Source organism: Macrobrachium rosenbergii, chromosome 5, assembly GCF_040412425.1.
Source record: "Macrobrachium rosenbergii isolate ZJJX-2024 chromosome 5, ASM4041242v1, whole genome shotgun sequence".
In the NCBI taxonomy this organism is placed as follows: Eukaryota; Metazoa; Arthropoda; class Malacostraca; order Decapoda; family Palaemonidae; genus Macrobrachium; species Macrobrachium rosenbergii.
This window is the reverse complement of record NC_089745.1, coordinates 66,980,157-67,000,311: the sequence shown is the minus strand read 5'-3', so window position 1 is coordinate 67,000,311 and position 20,155 is coordinate 66,980,157. Positions and strand designations below refer to the sequence as shown.

General features: G+C 40.1%; 1 protein-coding gene and 1 long non-coding RNA gene across 4 annotated transcripts in view; one reads left to right on the top strand and one right to left on the bottom strand.

Annotated features, from left to right (window-relative positions):
* Positions 1 to 20,155, top strand: part of LOC136838874 (uncharacterized) — a 530,691-nt gene that overhangs the window by 244,677 nt on the left and 265,859 nt on the right. The window lies entirely within an intron of this gene.
* The window catches only part of Pfas (phosphoribosylformylglycinamidine synthase), a 205,416-nt gene that overhangs the window by 60,599 nt on the left and 124,662 nt on the right, over positions 1 to 20,155 (bottom strand). For all 3 annotated transcript variants that reach the window (XM_067104532.1, XM_067104534.1, XM_067104533.1), the window contains exon 13: positions 546 to 699. In XM_067104532.1, coding sequence (XP_066960633.1) covers positions 546 to 699 — 154 coding nt within the window. The remainder of the gene's footprint in view (positions 1 to 545; positions 700 to 20,155) is intronic.

The following is a 20,155-nucleotide window of genomic DNA, read 5'->3' as shown; positions in this document are numbered from 1 at the left end:
TGTGTGCTAAATTCTTTGTTTGTCAAGATGATTCTCAGCCTTGATGATTTAATTTTCTGATTTTCACCTCTTCATTTGAAAAACATCCTTTCGGGAAACCCCAATGCTTAGTGGTCTTCATAAACTACTTTTTAATATAAAAAATACTTGTAGTAATCAAAGCTAAGCCTCCCTGAAAGAAACCTCATTTTGGGTATTTGTTTCTTTGGGTATTTGCCATTTTCTTTTTCATCAACCGCACACACATATTCATACTTTATAGCACAAAAAAGACAAGAACATACAAAAAAATTATAATATTATATAAGAAAGAATCTAAATAGCTTCCCACGAGAAACCACATGTACTCCTTATGTAGCATTTGCTATGATATTACAGATGCACAGTACCTTTAGGAAAATAAAGGATGGTGGAAATGATAAAATACTGTACTATAATAAAAGAAGAATTAATTATAAAATTTTTGTAATCAAATACAGTATACCATACAAAACAGAATAAGAAATAAACATAAGTATTTTGCATTATAAATTTTATCTCCTTACCATTTCCACCTGCTCCTTGGTCATGAATTGAAAGAATTGGGTTCCGTTCCATCTCAAGACAACCTCGAATCACTCGGTTGAGCTTCTGTCCCATTTCAGCATCACCTCGTTGCACTGCACCTAGATCTCTTGTTGCAGTATTATCCCCTTGTACCTAAAATTACGTTCAAAATTAAAGAATTCATTATGTTAAGCTTTCCTGTCTTGTCTGTTACAATTTCTACTGTATAAGCTGGACACAGCATTGCATAAATTTATATTTAATTATGAGGTAGAGAGGAAGGTAAGAAAATGTAAAGGAAAGAAAAGGACGAAGATTAATATTACTTTTATTGAAGAATTACAATGCATCACAAAGTACAGGCAGTCCCTGGTTTATGGCAGGGGTTCCGTCCCCAGTGACATGCCGTAAGCAAAAAATCGCCGTGACCCAAAGCATCATAATTGTAATGGGAATAAATAGTACTTACAGCGCTGTTAATGGCGCTGTAAGTGCTATAAATACAGGTAATGGTGCCGTAAAGCAGGTAACGGCGCCGTAAAGCGGGTAATAGCGCCATAAAGTGGGTGACGGCACTGTAAAGCGGGTGATGGTGCCATAAAGTGGGTGACGGCTCCGTAAAGCGGGTGACGCACCGTAAAGCGGGTGACGGCGCTGTAAATCCACTTACAGTGCCATGAGGCAAGCGCCATAAGTCCAGAATGAAGTAACCCGAACCTGACAACCCGGGGACTGCCTGTAATTAACAAACATGAAGAGAAACAAACCAATAAAAATTATACAGCAGTAGACCTAGACCAGGATCAGGTAGTGGGCTAAAGACTTTGAATACTCGACTTTCCCCATCATAAAAAGTCAAAATGTATGAGCCAGCTTTTTACAAATAGTAAAGGAAGTAGGAGTAAAATAACAAGGACAAGGATTGACTATAATGTTTAGAGATTAAGAGGTAGATCTCATAAATAATAATCCTAACATACCACCATCATCCCTGCTTTTAATACCTACATGGGTAGAAATTGTGGTAGCTGGAATTTGGAAATGAAATAACTGACTACAACTCCAAATAAATATAGATCTTAAATAAATATATGCACCAATTCATGTGAACCCATATTTTTTATCATTTGGTTATTTAGTTGCACCCATTGTATATATATATATATATATATATATATATATATATATATATATATATATATATATATATATATATATATATATATATATATATATATATATATCTCACACATATATACAGGCAGTCCCCGGGTTACAACGGATCCGGGTTACGACGGGTCCGACTTTACAACGTTCCAAGGTTACAACGATTTTCAAATATTTCCTGGTTTACATTGTTTTCAATACACCCAAAGCACTAAACGTAAGGTTTTCTTAGGATTTTTGACGATTTTCGACGATTTTTCGGCTTGCAACGATTTTCGGCTTACGACGCTGCATAGGAACGGAACCCCCATCGTAAACCGGGACTGCCTTTATATATGTATTGCGACGGATGGGACCTCTGTTCTCGCAACCTCACCCATTTTTACATTTGCAAAGTAAGTGAGAAAGAAATAAAAATTAATGTCCCCTCATTAATTACTAGAACTGAGGTTTCAACTCGCCCCTTCATAAACTCTTTCTTTCATTCCCCAAAATGGATAAGCCTAAACCCTCTCTTTCTGTTCAAAGTGACTGTCTTTTAGGCCTAATTCCAGGTATGCCTGCGTCCAGCACGGCAAGGGAGGAGCCAAAAGAGAAAGTTGGCCCCCCCCCACTCAACCTTCCACGTGGGTTCCGGTCGACCTTATAGGAAATTGTGACGAAAATTAACCTTTGCGCCATCTGGAAGGAAAGTGGTGCACAATCCTTGAAGGTTATAAATAGACACTGCAACAGAAATTGAGAGAGAACGCTTAGAACACGACCCAAGGACAGACGTCCTTGCCTTGCCTGTCCTTCTGAACCACATGTTTCGACCCCAGGGCTTGAATCAAGCAGTGTATTTTGTAGTGGCATTATAATTCCCTCCTCCATCGCCAGTGCCCTATTGAACGAGGACATCATCATCTTGACTAAGTTAATGTGCCAGAATAAGTGACTAAGGTAATGTTAGGGAATAAGGTCTTTTTAGCCAGTCATGATTCCTGTTAGTCTCTGTCTAATGTTTCTTTTATTTTTCCATTGTGCGATCACCTGCAGTAATTTGTGTTGGATTATTCAATGTTAATGTAATTGTGCATTAGTGTTGAACTGAGTTATCTGGCACCATCTGTGCATTTCTCAGTTTCCCTTTGAGAGTCTTATTATTATTGCAAGTAATCGTCCTGCCAATATTTGCAGATAGGACTCGACTGTGGAACCTCTTGGCCGATTCATGTGCAGTTCCCCTTCCTACTGCGATGTTCCCTGTTTTGAAGATATCGCCAGTGTAGAATATTTATTCTGTGTAGGATTCATTCATTTTAGCAGGCCTTTGTTACTACCTGCCCAGTAATTCGTCATACTTCTTATCTGTGTTATGTAAATATAATTAGTTAAGAGAACCCTTGAGTTTACTTAACCCTTTAACGTCGAAGCCCTATTTACAAAAACGTCTCCCGTATGCTGGCGGCGTTCGGTGAGTTAGCGCCGAAGCGGAAAAAAAGTTATTTTCAAAAAATTACAGCACGCTTAGTTTTTAAGATTAAGAGTTCATTTTTGGCTCATTTTTTTTGTCATTGCCTGACGTTTAGTATGCAACCATCAGAAATGAAAAAAAAATATCATTATCATATATAAATATTGGAATATATGACAGCGAAAAAAAAAACTCGTATATAATTGTATACAAATCGCGCTGTAAGCAAAATGGTTAAAGCTAATGAGTTAATTTTCTTTAGTTGTATTATACACTAAATTGCGATGATTTTGGTATATAATAAATTTTAAAACGATCAAAGCAACACAGAGAAAATATTATCACAAAATGATGCATGATTTCGTAACGAGCGGACGTAAAAAAATGTTTTTTTCAAAAATTCACCATAAATCGAAATATTGTGCTAGAGACTTCCCGTTTGTTGAAAAATTAAGCTAATTGATTGAATATTACTAGACTGTAAGTGCTTTAGCTTACAACTGCAGTTTTTGACCATTTTGGTCGAGTTAAAGTTGACCGAAAGTCGAATTTTTTCTATTTATTGTGATTTATATGGAAATATTTCAAAACTGATAAAAGCTACAACCATGAGTTATTTTTTGTTGTATTGTACATGAAGTTGTGCACATTTTCATATATAAAACTTTATGTAACGACTAATATAAAGCGGTGTAAATATTACGACGAGACGAAAGAATTTCTGAGATGTTCGGCCGAGTTACCGCGCAGACGTAAGGAAAATGTTTTTTTCAAAAATTCACCCTAAATCGAAATATTATGCTAGAGACTTTCAATTTATTGCAAAATGAAGTTAAACGATTGAATATTACTAGAATGTAAGAGTTTTAGCTTACAATTGCGTTTTTTGACCATTTCGGTCGAGTTAAAGTTGACCGAAGGTTGAAATTTTGGCAGTTATCGTGATTTATATGAAAATATTTCAAAACTGATAAAAGCTACAACCATGAGCTATTTTCTGTTGTATTCTACATGAAATTGTGCACATTTTCATATATAAAAGTTTATGTAACAACTAATGTAAAACGATGCAAACATTACGACATGACGAAAGAATTTCCGAGATGTTCGGCCGAGTTACCGCGTGCAGACGTAAGGAAAAAAACATTTTTTTTTTAGAAATTCACCATAAATCGAAATATTGTGCTAGAGACTTCCAGTTTGTTGCAAAATGAAGGTACATGATTGAATATTAATAGAATGTACAAGTTTTAGCTTATAATTGCGTTTTTTGACCATTTCGGTCGAGTTAAAGTTGACCGAAGCTTGAAATTTTGGCAGTTATCGTGATTTATATGAAAATATTTCAAAACTGATAAAAGCTACAACCATGAGTTATTTTCTGTTGTATTCTACATGAAATTGCGCACATTTCCATATATAAAACTTTATGTAACGACTAATATAAAACAGTGCAAACATTACGACAACGTGACGAAAGAATTTCTGGCGCGGACGTAAGGAAAAAGTTTTTTCAAAAATTCACCATAAATCGAAATATTGTGCTAGAGACTTCCAATTGGTTGCAAAATGAAGGTAAATGATTTAATATTACTAGATCATAAGATTTTTAGCTTAAAATTGCGTTTTTTTACCATTTCGGTCGAGTCAAAGTTGACCGAAGGTTGAAATTTTGGCAGTTATCGTGGTTTATATGAAAATATTTCCAAACTGATAAAAGCTACAACCATGGGTTGTATTTTTGCTGTATTGTACATGAAATTGCCCACATTTTCATATATAAAACTTTATGTAACGGCTAATATAGAACAGTGCAAAAATTACGACAAAATGATGAAAGAATTTATGAAATTTTCGGCTGAGTTACCGCCTGTGCGTAAGAAAAACGTTTTTTTCAAAAATTCACCATAAATCGAAATATTGTGCTAGAGACTTCCAATATGTTGCAAAAATGAAGGTACATGATTGAATATTACTAGAATGTAAGAGTTTTAGCTACAATTGCGTTTTTCGACCATTTCGGTCGAGTCAAAGTTGACAGAAGGTTGAAATTTTTGTAGTCGACGACGTGCACGCGTCCACTGCACCCAACAGACAATTTTAGTCGACGTATGATACGTCCAATAGGCGTTTAAGGGTTAATTCCCTCACATGAAGAAGGCCATAAACCATAAATATCCTTTGTTTTGTCTACGAATTGTCCTAATATTGAGTCAGATGTGTAATAAATAAAAGGAACTCCCCTGCGTTATCCGTTGCTACCCAGAGTCAAGTAAGTAACTCCTGGACATTCGTAGCAACTGTCTACCTTGCCAAGGATCCAATTGCCTTGCAGTTATCAGCAGAATAGCAACTGCTAGCTGGTCTGCATAATTTTAGAGATGATCTTGATATACTCCCCTTCAATTTAAGCACATGAGAAGAGCCAGTTCCACAGCGTAAGTACGTGTCAAAATATTTTGTTTAGGTTTATGCTAGGTGCAAAAAGTGACTGCAATCAGTGTTAGGTAATTGATAGACCACATGCATGCCAAATTAGTTCATGAGAAGAGAGAGCATATTAACAATTCCACAAGATTTTTGTGCTGTCGCATGTTAGCTGCATGTTTTATGAATAGGAAGCTAGGGAAGAATTCAGTCGAAGACTTAATAAAAGGAATAAAGACCCTATTCCTTCTTCCACATGTTAAGGACAATTTGAAAGTCTTGAATTCCTAGATAGGCACACTGTAGGTGACCACCAAGGCTTTGACTCCAACTATTTTTGCATCACTGGATTCATACTCTCTCTCTCTCTCTAGAGAGAGAGAGAGAGAGAGAGAGAGAGAGAGAGAATAGTAAATTCTGACACGGAATCTTCAATTCCAGATTCCAGACCATGTGGGTCCATCTCTAACTGTCTGCCATCTTTGATTTGTGAGTTCCATTAGAAATTCCATTATTATAAAACCGCACACACAGCACGCATATATAAATCCCTTTCTTTTGCTCGCTAATTTTATCCAGACGTCCATGCACCTCACCGCATTTTGTAAGTAATAACCCTCTAATTCTTTAACTGAGTACGAGATTTAACGGCGAGCTCGTAGTATTCTTGTAAATTTATTCATTAATGAAAATATAAGCGAGAATTCCTTCATACATTCATTACTGTGGGTAGGCTCAGGTAGAGGGCCAGACACACGGTCAAGATGAACCCCCTTCACCGGCCTGACTCATTCGTTTGTCAGCAGATGCTACGAGACCAGAAGTAAACATTTGAGTACACGTGCGAGCTAAGTTGTTTTGATAACGGAGACTAACCATTTCTTTCCTCATCCACGGCAGACCGCACTGCCTCCATGCATGTTATAAGAGTAAGCAAATTTTTTTTCTCACCCTCGTGCGTTGGAGATCTTAATATACGATAGGATCGATGTACTGTTTTCATTACGCCACATTTAAAATTATTTAACAGAGCAAGAAAAATTTCCTTTACACACCATAAGTGTATAACCCAGTAAGCCTTTTCTTTTTATTAGTTCTGCAGGGTCTCTCCACAAAATAAAATATACATAAAGGCATACTTTAGCTAGGGCTAAGTTTTCATTCATTAAGAACCACTGATTCTGTTCAGACATATTAACAAACACCCTGAAGTTTGTCTTACTCAGACATATAAATTTCTAACTGAAATTTGTCTTATTCAAACATATTAATTTTTAACGGTCTTTCAGACACCCTGAGGTTGTCTTATTCAGACACACTAATCTTCATTCATTCTGAACAATTGATTGTTTCAGATTTGTCATATTCAGACATATTAAATTTTAACTAAACCTTTGTCTTATTCAGACATATGAGTTAACAGTCTCTTCAGACACCTTTGTCTTACTCTTGACATATTTGTCTTATTCAGACACACTAATCTTCATTCATTCTGAACAATTGAGTGTTTTAGATTTGTCTTATTCAGTCAAATTAAATTTTAACAGTCACATATTTGTCTTATTCAAACACAGTGATCTTCATTCATTCTGAACAATTGAGTGTTTCAGATTTGTCTTATTCAGACATCATAATTTTTAACAGACACCCTGAGATTTGTCTTATTCAGACATATCCATTTACTTTCATTCTGAACAACTGAGTCTTTTCAGACACCTGAAATCTATTCAACACACCAAACACCTGAGTCCTTTGGGACACCCTGAGTCCTTCAGGACACCTGAGTCGTTCGGGACACCCTGAGTCCTTTGGGACACCCTGAGTCCTTTGGGACATCTGAGTCCTTCAGGACATCTGAGTCCTTCAGGACACCCTGATTCTTTCAGACATATTGATTTTCTAACGGGTCCATCCCATGTAACCATTATTTCAAGATGTCTACGACATCCAGAGCCCAGCAAAATGAGGACTTTAAATTTTACATGTCCGCTGGAAAGGACATGGGACTATCAGGACAAGCCCTGAGGGAATGGGTCCAAGAGAGGGTAGACGGTGCCAAGGCAGAACGAGAAGCAGAAAGAAGAACCCAGGAGAAATGAGAAGAGGAAGAAAGGAAGGAGAAGGAGATAGAAAGACAGGGGAAGGAGAAGGAAAGAGTAGCCCACAAGAAACGAGAAGAGGCGGAAAGACAGGAGAGGGAGAAAGAAAGAATAGCCCAGGAGAAACGAGAAGAGGCAGAAAGACAGGAGAGGGAGAAGGAAAGAGTTCATCAGCTTGCATGGCAGTTCACGATATGCGCAATACATCAACACCCTCTCCTCACTCAGCAGTGTAGGCACCCTCATAAGAAACTGGGACGAAGCCGAGCCTGAAGCCTGGCTTGACCATTTTGAAAAGGTCCTGACGACCTATCAACCCTCTACTTAAGAAATTTCTCTGATCCTGGGACGGCACCTTGAAGGAAAGAGTGCCATTGCATTCAACGCTCTCCCACCTGAGGATCAAGGAAACCTTGACCTTGTCCGCCAAGCCATTATAAAGGCTTTTGAAATAACCCCCGACCATTGGAGGAAAAGGTGGAGAAATATGCCCAAGGAATCAGGACAAACCTGGTCTGAGTGGATCTTCAAAAAGATCCAGGCCCTAAAACGATGGCTAGAATCTCTGAAAGCCACTAGTGAAGAGGAAGTCCTCAAACTTTTCCAGCTCAAGGACTTCTTATGTTATGCCCCACCAGCTCTCGCCACTCATTTGTGCGATAAGGCGCCTAAGACAGTAAAGTGCTGCCGCTGGGCTGACATATGGGACACACATCACCCCCATCTAAGTTCCCATGGCCAAATATTATATCCCTCCTCGCCTGCCTTGACCAACTCCCAGCAACCTAAGAATGGGCACACCCCTAAGAAACCCATGTGTGGGCACTGTAAGAAAACAGGGCACTCCACTGAACAGTGCCGCTTGAAGGCTGAGAATCAGCCAGAAAACCCCCCCTACGTCCTCAAATGGGACAACACCCTGAGCCACAGCTGGGTCATAGACGAAGGGTAAAGGGCCTGCTCCTCCCTATGGGACAGGTCCAGGTAAAGATTATAGCCGGACTTATTGCCCCGCTTGCAAAGTCTGTGGCACTCTGCCCAATGGACAAAATGCCCCAACAATAATAAATCAAGTACGCCCGCCCTTGCCTTGGCAGTCACCGATCCCACATCTTTAGGTCCTCCAGCCCAGGGTCCCATTTATGTGGCACTTCCCCGAGGTAGGTGCCCCGCCAGCTAGGTCAAAGCATTTGATGATTCTGGCGCACAAATGTCCCTCATAAGGGAAGACAAAGTTCCCCGTGGAGCTACCATTAACAGACGGAAACTCGTCACAATTGAGGGTGTCAATCACTTTAAAACTATACTCCTTACCATCAAATTGAGGGTTATGAGACCTCATAGATCCGAAATCTGTGACCCCGCAGTCACCAGATACACTCCGGGAGGTTATGACATCCTCCTGGGACAGGACTTCCAGCCCCCATCTAAGTTAGGGTAACCCAAGGGTCCAAATCCCCCAAATCATTTATTAGGTACGAGTAAAACTCAAACACCTGATTTCGTTCCACTGCCCGTGCCACCTGAGTGCAATATGCAGTGACCCCCTCCACCAAGATCGATTCCCGATCCCATTCCAGTGCCCAGCCCTGCACCAGTGGCAGTGCCAGGGCCCCAAGTAGATCCCCCTTCAGGAGATCCTACTCTTGATTCACTTGGGTGCACTGAGCAGTGCCAAGCTTTGTCCATCCCGAACAACAAGCAAATTCCAAATCAATCAGTGCCTGGCCCTGTCTTATTGCCAGTACCGGGGCATGCCCCTGATCTCCATTCCTGAGATCCCAGTCCAGGTCCCCTCTCTTCTCCCGGCTTGGCTCCGCTGCCAATGCCGGTAAGAGAGACGGATTCTTCCGACCTAAGCGGAAGCTCACCCAAAGGTGCGGCCTCACAACCCATGCCTGAGCTGGTCATTCTCACCTGTGAGCCTCTCACTCCCCCCACACGACCACCTGCTCTCTGTCTCAGTCCACCGCAGACACAACAGTGAGTAACGATTCTGCCATGTCTCAAATGGCCGATGAACTCCAGGAACTGTGACGGATCGTGGTAGAGCTTGTAAAGAAGGTCCCTACGTCAGTCGTCAAGGAAGCCGACACAGGTGGCACTCAGTTATCTTCCCCGGGCTCGGTTCCACCAATTCCCCGACCGAGACAAACCATCACAGTAAGAGAGGTCCATGGAGGAGATACCATGGGCGTGGATTATTCCAGGTAGCTTAAAGAGAGCTCCCGAGCTCTCCTGGCACCTGTACCAACATGGCACAGTGCCATCCCTTTTCCCTAAGAAGAGGATGTCAGGGTCCTTCCCTATTCTGTTTTCCTTATAACTCTATCTCTTAGTCTTCCTTTAACATTGTGGCGAATTTCAAAACACAAAAACAGTACACAACACTCACTGGTCCTCGGTTGCTGGAAGATGGAGTAAGGCGTCCACGGTCGCCAACACAGCACACAAAACCACACAAAAAAAAACCAAAACAGAAAAACACACGACTCACGAACATACAGCAACAAGAACAGCACACTAACAAGGAAAACAACAACTTTGTATCAGCACACAAAAAAAAACTGTCCAAAACCAAACGACAGACCAGCACTAGCTCTGACTCAAGACTCAAAAGACTGCCTTCAAAAACCGAAAAATCCTCACACATATTCCACAGACAGACAGCGCAGTAAACAAACTAACGACCTCATCCTCTTCCAACAACCCACTTACGACATTTGTCTCTCTCTCTCTCTCTCTCTCTCTCTCTCTCTCTCTCTCTCTCTCTCTCTCTCTCTCTCTTCAAAAACGTTGGGAAATGCTAATAAAAACAAATTTATTCATCCCTCTATATTTCTCCCCCTTTTAGCATTTCCCAACCAACACCTTTCACACCTCTTTCAAATGCGCTTTACGCAACACCCACGGATGCTCACTAGCAGGTCCTCTAGATCGCGTTTCATACACGCAATCATTCTCTCAGAATCATTCTCTCTTCTAGCAACATTCAAACTCACATCTTCTCCTCCATTCTCTCTCAGATTCACGCTATCTTCTTCACTATTACCACTCTCAATTTCATCCACAATCTCATCTATACCCTCTAACTCGTTCCCAAATACCTCCCAATTCTTCAACTAACCCATCCCATTCGCTCATTGACCTTTCCAATTCTTGCAACGATTCATTCATGCTTTCAATCCACGTATATTACTGCTACGCTCTCTTACTCTTACACTTTCGCTCACCTCCAACCGCTCACTAACCCCTACATGTTCAGTCAACTCAGTTATATCAAACCCGCATATGCTATAATGCCTTCTATTCATACCATCCCCATTCATCCATTTTCTAGCACGCTTTATCACTCATTTCCACTTTGGCACTCACACCCCTATCACACAACTTACGAATTCAGTTTACTTCGTTCTTCCCTTTCTTACGTTTTTACCATACTCTATCAAAACAAATTGCTTCATGCACTTTTGTCAGTCTTTCCAGCAAAACCTCCCTCATGCAACAACCCCTCACGTACATGCATCACACGCACCGCTTGCATCCTAGAGGATCCACCCATTTGAACCCCCTTCACACTCAGTTTCCCTGGGACCGCTGTCACAGTCACCCTCTTTTTCGTCTACATACACTTGATACATGCCCTTCCATTCCACATTCGACACACTTTCGCTCTCGGTTCTGAACACATTCTCAGGTAGATAATGCCCATTCTTACCAAAGGGAAGAACGCAAATATTATGTGGCGGTATTCACACCCACAAACAACACAACACGCACCCTGGTCCTCGGTTGCTGAAAGATGGAGTAAGGCGTCCACGGTCGCCAACACAGCACACAAAACCACACAAACCAAACCAAAACAGAAAAACACACGACTCACAAACATACAGCAACAAGAACAGCACACTAACAAGGGAAAACAACAACTTTGCATCAGCACACAAAAAAAAACTGTCCAAAACCAAACGACAGACCAGCACTAGCTCTGACTCAAGACTCAAAAACACTGCAATTTCCAAAATTTCTCCCCAAGTCAACCTTTCATTCGTCCATCTTTTCTTCTCCTTCCGCTTCAAGTTCACAAATTCTCTAACTCCATCTGGCACTGTCCCTAACAACTTCCGTACTAACTCCTTACATTCATCTATCCCATCATCCCCAAACTTCTTCCTTGCCAACGTCTCAGCCTACAAGCATACAGTGACAAGGTTTCCCCAGCTTTCATTCTGCCTCATCAAATTCATTCTTCCTCTTATACTTAACACTCGCTTTCATACCCTTATCGCTTGCTCAACTAGTCTAGCTTTCACCTTGTCATACTCAACATCCCCCACACTCATAATAACCCTATACATATCAAGTAAAACCCAGTCAAATACTCTCCTAATTCTCGTGCCCACACTCTCTTACTTTCCCCATACTTATCCTGACAAAACCTTTCATACTCCCTAAAGAAATCATGCACATCCCTACTTCCATACTCATTATACTTTTCACACCGGGTACCTCCCTCACATACATAGCCTTTCTCACTTCTTTCTCACTTTCACTCTCACTTTCGCTACTTCGGCTCTGTCCTTTCATACCCTCTTCCGAATACAAAGAGTCCACTTCTGCACTTACATTCATCTTACTCATTACACTCTTCTTCCCCCCTCTTTTTATCCACTTTTATCCACTCACCTCCATCCACCTCACTATCACTACTGCCTTCACCCTCTCCCTTCTTTCCTGCCTTTCCCACTTCCTTACCCTTCTTACCAGTTTCCTTTCCCTTTCCTTCTTCCCTTTTTCTTCCCCTGACTTATCCTTACTTTCCCTCTGTTCCTTCCCTTGCTTTTCATTCCCTTTTCCTTACCCTGCCTCTCATTCCCTCGTTTCTTACTTCCTATTCCCATATCACTTTCATCACTCACGCTTCCATTCACTTCTTCCTCCTTTTCTTTCTCTCTTGCCCCTTCACACGTTCCAGAGAACCTGCCTCCAACAGCCCCTTCTCCAAAAACACCCTTGAACATACCTTTCATCATTTCTTCCACACTTTTCATCATTCCCTCCAACTTTTTATCCACCCATCTCTTCCATTCTCTCTTCTGACTCTTTCATCTCCCCCTTTCATTTCTTCTTTTGCACTTCTTAGCATTCCCCATCTCCTCCAACTGACTCCTCAATCTCTCATTCTCACCCCTCAACCACGTATTCTCCTCCTCAACCTCACCAGTTCCTCTTCCATCCTTTCTCTTCAGTCACACTACCAGCCACCAACCTCAAATGCAGCTGCACACCAGCAGCCCCGTTGGGCGCCAAATATTATGTGGCGGAATTTCAAAACACAAAAACAGTACACAACACTCACCCTGGTCCTCGGTTGCTGGAAGATGGAGTAAGGCGTCCACGGTCGCCAACACAGCACACAAAACCACACAAACCAAAAACCAAAAACAGAAAAACACACGACTCACGAACATACAGCAAACAAGAACAGCACACTAACAAGGGAAAACAACAACTTTGTATCAGCACACAAAAAAAAAAAACTGTCCAAAACCAAACGACAGACCAGCACTAGCTCTGACTCAAGACTCAAAAAGACTGCCTTCAAAACCGAAAAATCCTCACACATATTCCACAGACAGACAGCGCCGTAAACAAACTAACGACCTCATCCCTCTTCCAACAACCGAAGCACTCACTTACGACAATGAAATGCTAAATAAAAACAAATTTATTCATCCCTCTATAACATTTCCCTTCCTTACTTTGATTATTACTCACATTTATTTTATGCCGTACCAGGCCCCCATTTTATGCTAATCCCTTCTGCAAATTCAGAGTACCATTGACAGATATGCCAACTGTTTAAGTCCTATGACTTCCCTTTCATGCCTACCGCAGCATGATGCATTTAAAATACGATATGCAATCGCCATTAGTTATTACAGTATGATATAAGTGCCAACTTGGCACAGTGCCATTATCGCAGATGCTGGCAAATGATCCTTCCAGAGGGGTCACGCCCTCTGGCTACCCTGTGGCCTTCTTGGGCTAAATTATCCTAGCTGTCTTCCATAGGCTAAGGAATGTAATTTTGGCATATTTAGTCATCATCTTATTCTACAATCATTGATTACTCAGAATCTGTCATCTATTCTCTTTGTGAATCTCTGTAATAAATCTTGAGTCTCAGACTCATGACCTTGTGTTTATAGCGCCCGAATGGCACTGAGCCGTTGCTCAAGTATCGTGGAAACACCTAACCAAGACCACGCTTACCTTATTGTAACATCTCTTCAAGGCAGACTAACTGCAAGTGTGCAAAATTCGTAATTGATTATTATTAAGAGTGCATGAAGTATCTCTGGAATTAACCTAGTATTGATCCATTGTTTTAACTATACCACTTGTTGTGATTAACGCTGCCTTAACGTAATAGGAATTTAAAGATAAAAATATGCCATTTCTAGCAGCAAATATTATTCTGCGTTAACGTAAATGTCACAATGGTGTTTGACTCTTGAATTTAATTGCTACGCAGAAGGTTAAGTTAAATTATAAGGCACCAAAGGGAAATGAGAGAGAAGTAATGTAAAGTATTTAAGCGAGTTTGCTCACTGGTAATCATTCTCACCCGATCCAGGGTGTGAATGCTAACTCGGTTGGGGAGGTGTGACGGATGGAACCTCTTTTCTTGCAACCTCACCCATTTTTACATTTGCAAAGTAATTGAGAAAGAAATAAAAATTATTGTCCCTCATTAATTACTAGAACTGAGGTTTCAACTCGCCCCTTCATAAACTCTCTCTTTCATTCCCCAAAAGGATAAGCCTAAACCCTCTCTTTCTGTTCAAAGTGACTGCCTTTTAGGCCTAATTCCAGGTATGCCTGTGTCCAGCACGGCAAGGGAGGAGCCAAAAGAGAAAGTTGGCCCCCCCCACTCTGAACCTTCCACGTGGGTTCCTGCTGCCATGCAGTCGACCTTATAGGAAACCTTGACGAAAATTGACCTTTGCACCATCTGGAAGGGAAGCGGTGCGTAATCCTTGAAGGTTATAAATAGACACCGCAACAGAAATCAAGAGAGAACGCTTAGAACACGACCCAAGGACAGACGTCCTTGCCTTGCCTGTCCTTCTGAACCACGTGTTTCAACCCCAGGGCTCGAATCAACCAGTGTATTTTGATGTGGCACTATAATTCCCTCCTCCATCACCAGTGCCCTACTGAACGAGGACATCGTCCTCTTGACTAAAGTAATGTGCCAGAATAAGGTCCTTTTTAGCCAGTCACGATTCCTGTTATTCTCTGTGTAATGTTTCTTTTATTTTTCCATTGTGCGATCACCTGCAATAATTTGTGTTTGAGCATTCAGTGTTAACGTAATTATGCATTAGTGTTGAACTGAGTTATCTGGCACCATCTGTGCATTCCTCAGTTTCCCTTTGGGAGTCTTATTATTATTGCAAGTACCCGTCCTGCATATATTTGCAGACAGGCCTCAACTGTGGAACCTCTCGGCCAATCCATATGCAGTTCCCTTTTCCACTGCGATGTTCCCTGTTATGAAGAAATCGTCAGCATAGAATATTTATTCTGTGTAGGATTCATTATTTTAGCAGGCCCTCGTTATTACCTGCCCAGTAATTCGGCATTCTTCTGATCTGTGTTGTTACGTAAATATAATTAGTTAAGAGAACCCTTGAGTTTACGTAATTCCATCACATGAAGAAGGCCCTAAGCCATAGATTTCCTTTGTTTTGTCTACGAATTGTCCTAATATTGAGTCAGATGTGTAATAAATAAAAGGAACTCCCCTGCGTTATCCGTTGCCACCCAGAGTCAAGTAAGTATCCCCAGAAATTGTAGCAATATATATATATATATATATATATATATATATATATATATATATATATATATATATATATATATATATATATATATATATATATATATATATATATATATATATTATATATATATATATATATATATATTATATATATATATATATATATATATATATATATATATATATATATATATTATATATATATATATATATATATATATATATATATATATATATATATATATATATATATATATATATATATATATATATATATATATATATATATATAAATATATATATAATATATAAATATATATATATATATATATATATACAGGTAGTCGTTTAATTTACGACGGCATTAGGTTCAGACAGAGCGGTCGGAAGTCCATCTCAGTCGCAAGTCGACCAACCACATATGTACATGTAGCCTATTCTGTACCTACCGTATATTATCCATCATATATTATATCCTAAGTATGACTAGCCTACATATACATTTTATATTATCCAAAAAATGTGCATGTATAGTACCTATTTTTACGTTTAGCATATGAAATCTTATCATGCTTGAACTCCTTGATTAATACTTACTTTTATTACTGTATTTAACATTTTTATTGTACGCATTCAAACCATGTCTGGTCTGTTTACATTTTCTTATCCGCCATTTGCATTGCCAATCGGCTACACGTATGACGTATTATTTACTTTTGTTTATTTATAGGTTTGAATTAAATACATACCGTATTTGACGACGTATAAGACGCACTTTTAAAAAAAAAAAAATGGCCTAAAAAACTCCCCCAAATTCCTATGTACATAATGTAGGCTCAAAATTTAAGAATTTTGGCCGAAATTATACATGAAACATCACGTAGATGCGTAAAATTCGGTGTTATCCTAATAACCTATTAAAAACAAAGTTTATTATAATTATTTATCATTATCACACTTACCATCACCGCAATTACTACTGCTAGTATTATAATCAATATCTACGTTGTTATTACCAATATTTTCATTAAAATGTTAATATCATTATCGTCGTCTACAGCGGATCGCCGCATTCCACATTTATAGATATAAACAGTACGTGTGCTGCCACCTATTGGTGATTATCTCGAGAGCTTTACGGATAACAAGGCTTCGTTCGGTTCGTAGTTGGCAATTCCTGCTAACATTCTCTTTACGCATAACAACATGGCTTTCAATCAATTGGTGGTTGACAATTCCTGCTACCATTCTCTTTAGGCATAATAACAAGGCTTCGTTGAGTTGATACTTCGTAACTCGTGCTAGCATTCTCTTTTAAGAATAATAACATGGCTTTGTTCAGTTGCTCACGAGACTCGAGCCGTTACATAGGAAACATTTTTATTTATTGGATTTTACCCCTTGATTGCATACTTTTATAATATATAATGGATATATATAACATATATTACCATAGGTAACATCTTTATTAATGTTTTTGTTGATTCTGCGGTAAGAAACAATGTTTACAAATGAATGTGTTGCAATCTATTGGTAAACCTATGAGGTAGCTTTCAGCAGCAGACTAAACATTCGATGCGTAGTAAATGGCTGATTGTATAATACATATTTTGATAAATATAAATATGGTAAATAACTTTATTAATGTTTTTGTTGATTCTGTGGGTAAGAAACAATATGCATATGATAACCTAATACTACAGTTTTTACTTACCAAAATCATATGAGCATAGGCTAGAAACCTTATTTTTTCCCCTCAATGTCCTGCTGAAATTGGGGTGCGTCCTATGCAGACATGCGTATTATAAGCCATCAAATACGGTAATTTGTTATTACATTTGATTTATTTGCAAAAATAGAAATACAAAATACATTACAAAAATATGAATCTCTTACCATTTTCAAACGACACAAACACACAATGCTGCCGAAAGCTGAGCATCTCGGATATGAGCGCTGCTGTCGCGGGAAGCGGAAAAAGTATCGTACGCGCCTCGACGTATTTTAGCAAAATATAAAATTAAATATTATTATATATTATTATATTGTCGAGCCATCGTAAAAGTCGAGTCAGTCGAAAGTCGATAGGTCGTAAGTCGATACTACTGTATATATATATATATATATATATATATATATATATATATATATATATATATATATATATATATATATATATATATATATATATATATATATTGTGAGGTTCAAGAAATGTCAGAAGTGAAAGACTGATCCTTTATTATTCTCGACAGGTGTTTATAAAGCGAAAGCGGATGGAAGGTAGCGGGCGACCTGAGGCCCCCACTGCATTACAGAATATGTAAAAGGCAGGTATATATATCGGCGGACAGGCCGTACAATGAGGCATACAATGACGTAACGGGGTACATTGTGCTGGTGACATCTGGGATGAAACGTTGGTAGTAGTGTATCATCCCAGGAAACTCCTGAAGGGCCTTGACGGTTTGTGGTTTCGGGAAATTCTCTATAGCTTTTACTTAGAGGCCATAGGGTGCACTCCTGCTGGGGAAATCTCGTGGCCGAGGAAGTCTACTTTCTTTTTCCCGAAAATGCACTTGTCAAACCTGATGACCGGTCCCCTGTCCTGCAGACGTTTCAGGACGGCGTGGACGTGGTGAAGGTGTTCCTTTGGGGACCTGGGGAAGATGAGAATGTCGTCGACGTAGCAGATGCAGAAAGGCAGATCCCCCAAGATGGTGTCCATCAGGCGCTGGAATGTGGCACCTGCGTTCCTGAGACCGAAGGTGGAATAGGATAATGTGTAAATCCCAAAGGGCGTGATGATGGCGGTCTTTGGGATGTCGTCAGGATGCACAGGGACTTGGAAGTATGACTTCAGTAGGTCCATCTTGGAGAAAATTTTTGCTCCTTGGAGGGTGCCCATCAGGTCTTGCATGTTAGGGAGGGGGTAGTGGTCTGTTGTTGTCAGTAAATTCAAATGCCGATAGTCCCCGCAGGGCCTCCATGAACCATCGGATTTCTTTACCATGTGGAGGGTAGAAGCCCACAGGCTTGATGCTTTTTAACAGACGCTCATCCATTCCATCTCTGCGAAGGCCCATTTGGCTTCTTGTAACTTCTGGGGGGACAGTCGTCAGAACTTGGCATGGGTTAGTGGGCCCGTCGTGGTGATGTGATGGAAGATGCAGTGTTTAGCTGAAGCCCCAGGTGACTGGTGTAGCTCTGGTTTGAATACGTCCAGGAACTCCTGTAGGAGGGACGTGTAGCCGTTGGGGGCTGTGGAGCAGATGGCGGGCATTCCAGGTCCGGTGGGGAGCTGACAGGAGTGGCAGGTTCCTGTGTCGAGGAGGCATTGTCAGTTTCTTCATTCTATGCTCAGTTCTCTTCATGCTCCTGGTAGTTACACAACTTGGAAACAGGTGGGGGTTTTTCTTCTCTAATTCTATCATAGGACTAATCCTTAATGGTTTGTCTGTCACTACAGGACAAGGAACGCAGGGAACACCACCAACTTCATTACCCAGTAAAACATGGACACCTTCAACAGCTAGTGAGTCCTTTACTGCAAAATCAATATTTCCTGTCACTAATTCACATGACAAATGCAAGGAGTTACTTCCTCTCCTCCTATACCCTTTAAAATAACTGAATCTCCGGTGAGATTCTTCTCCAACTGTGGGTGAGCACCACGAACTACCACACTATGGTTACTTCCTGTATCACGTAATATCTTCACTGGTACCTGTACCTCAAAGAGGGAGTTGTCAGCATACCTTCATATATATATGGCTTAAAAGCCTCCTCACTGCTCAGCCACTCACTACTGGAAATTGCATTTCCACTGGTTGCTAAGCATTCTGCTTGTCTCGTTTCATTTTTTCCCACACTCTTCCTCGTAGTTGGCTTTACCTGGTTACCTCTTATCACCTGTCCAACTGGTTTAGTCTGCTGGTACACCCTATAGCAATCTTGATTATAATGTCCTACTCTTCCACACATGTGGCAAACATTAGTTTTCTGCATCTGTCTTGAGAATAGACTAGAAGGGGCGGGTTTAACATTCCACTGCTGTGGGGCATATCCTGGCTTTGTACTGGTATAGTTATTAGAGGGGTTTCTCACAGCACTGTTCTTAAAACTTGACTGAGACCAATAACCTGTGAATTGTTGGTTCTGGTACTTGCCATTATAATTCTTTTTGCTGGATATGATGTTATAATCCTCGCTCAGAGTAGCAGCTTTATCAAGTTTCTTCACCTCTCTCTCTCTAAAATATGTTCAGGAATTTCTCTTAGATATTGCTCTAAGACCACTAATTCTTCAAGTTCGTCCATAGACTTAACTTTAGCCGCCTCTAGCCATCGTTTAAAACATCTCCTTACTTTATAGGCATAATCCAAGAAAGTCATCTAGTCATCTTTCTTCAAAGATCTGAATCTTTCATTGTAATATTCAGGGGTCATCTGGTAAACCTGTAACACAATGTGTTCGAGTACCTTGTACTCTTTACACTGATCAGCTGATAAGGCTAAGTAGGCACTTCTTCCTTTACCAATGAGAACACTCTGTATTAAGACTGACCATTTATTCTCTGGCCATCCCATACCTGAAGCCACTTTTTCA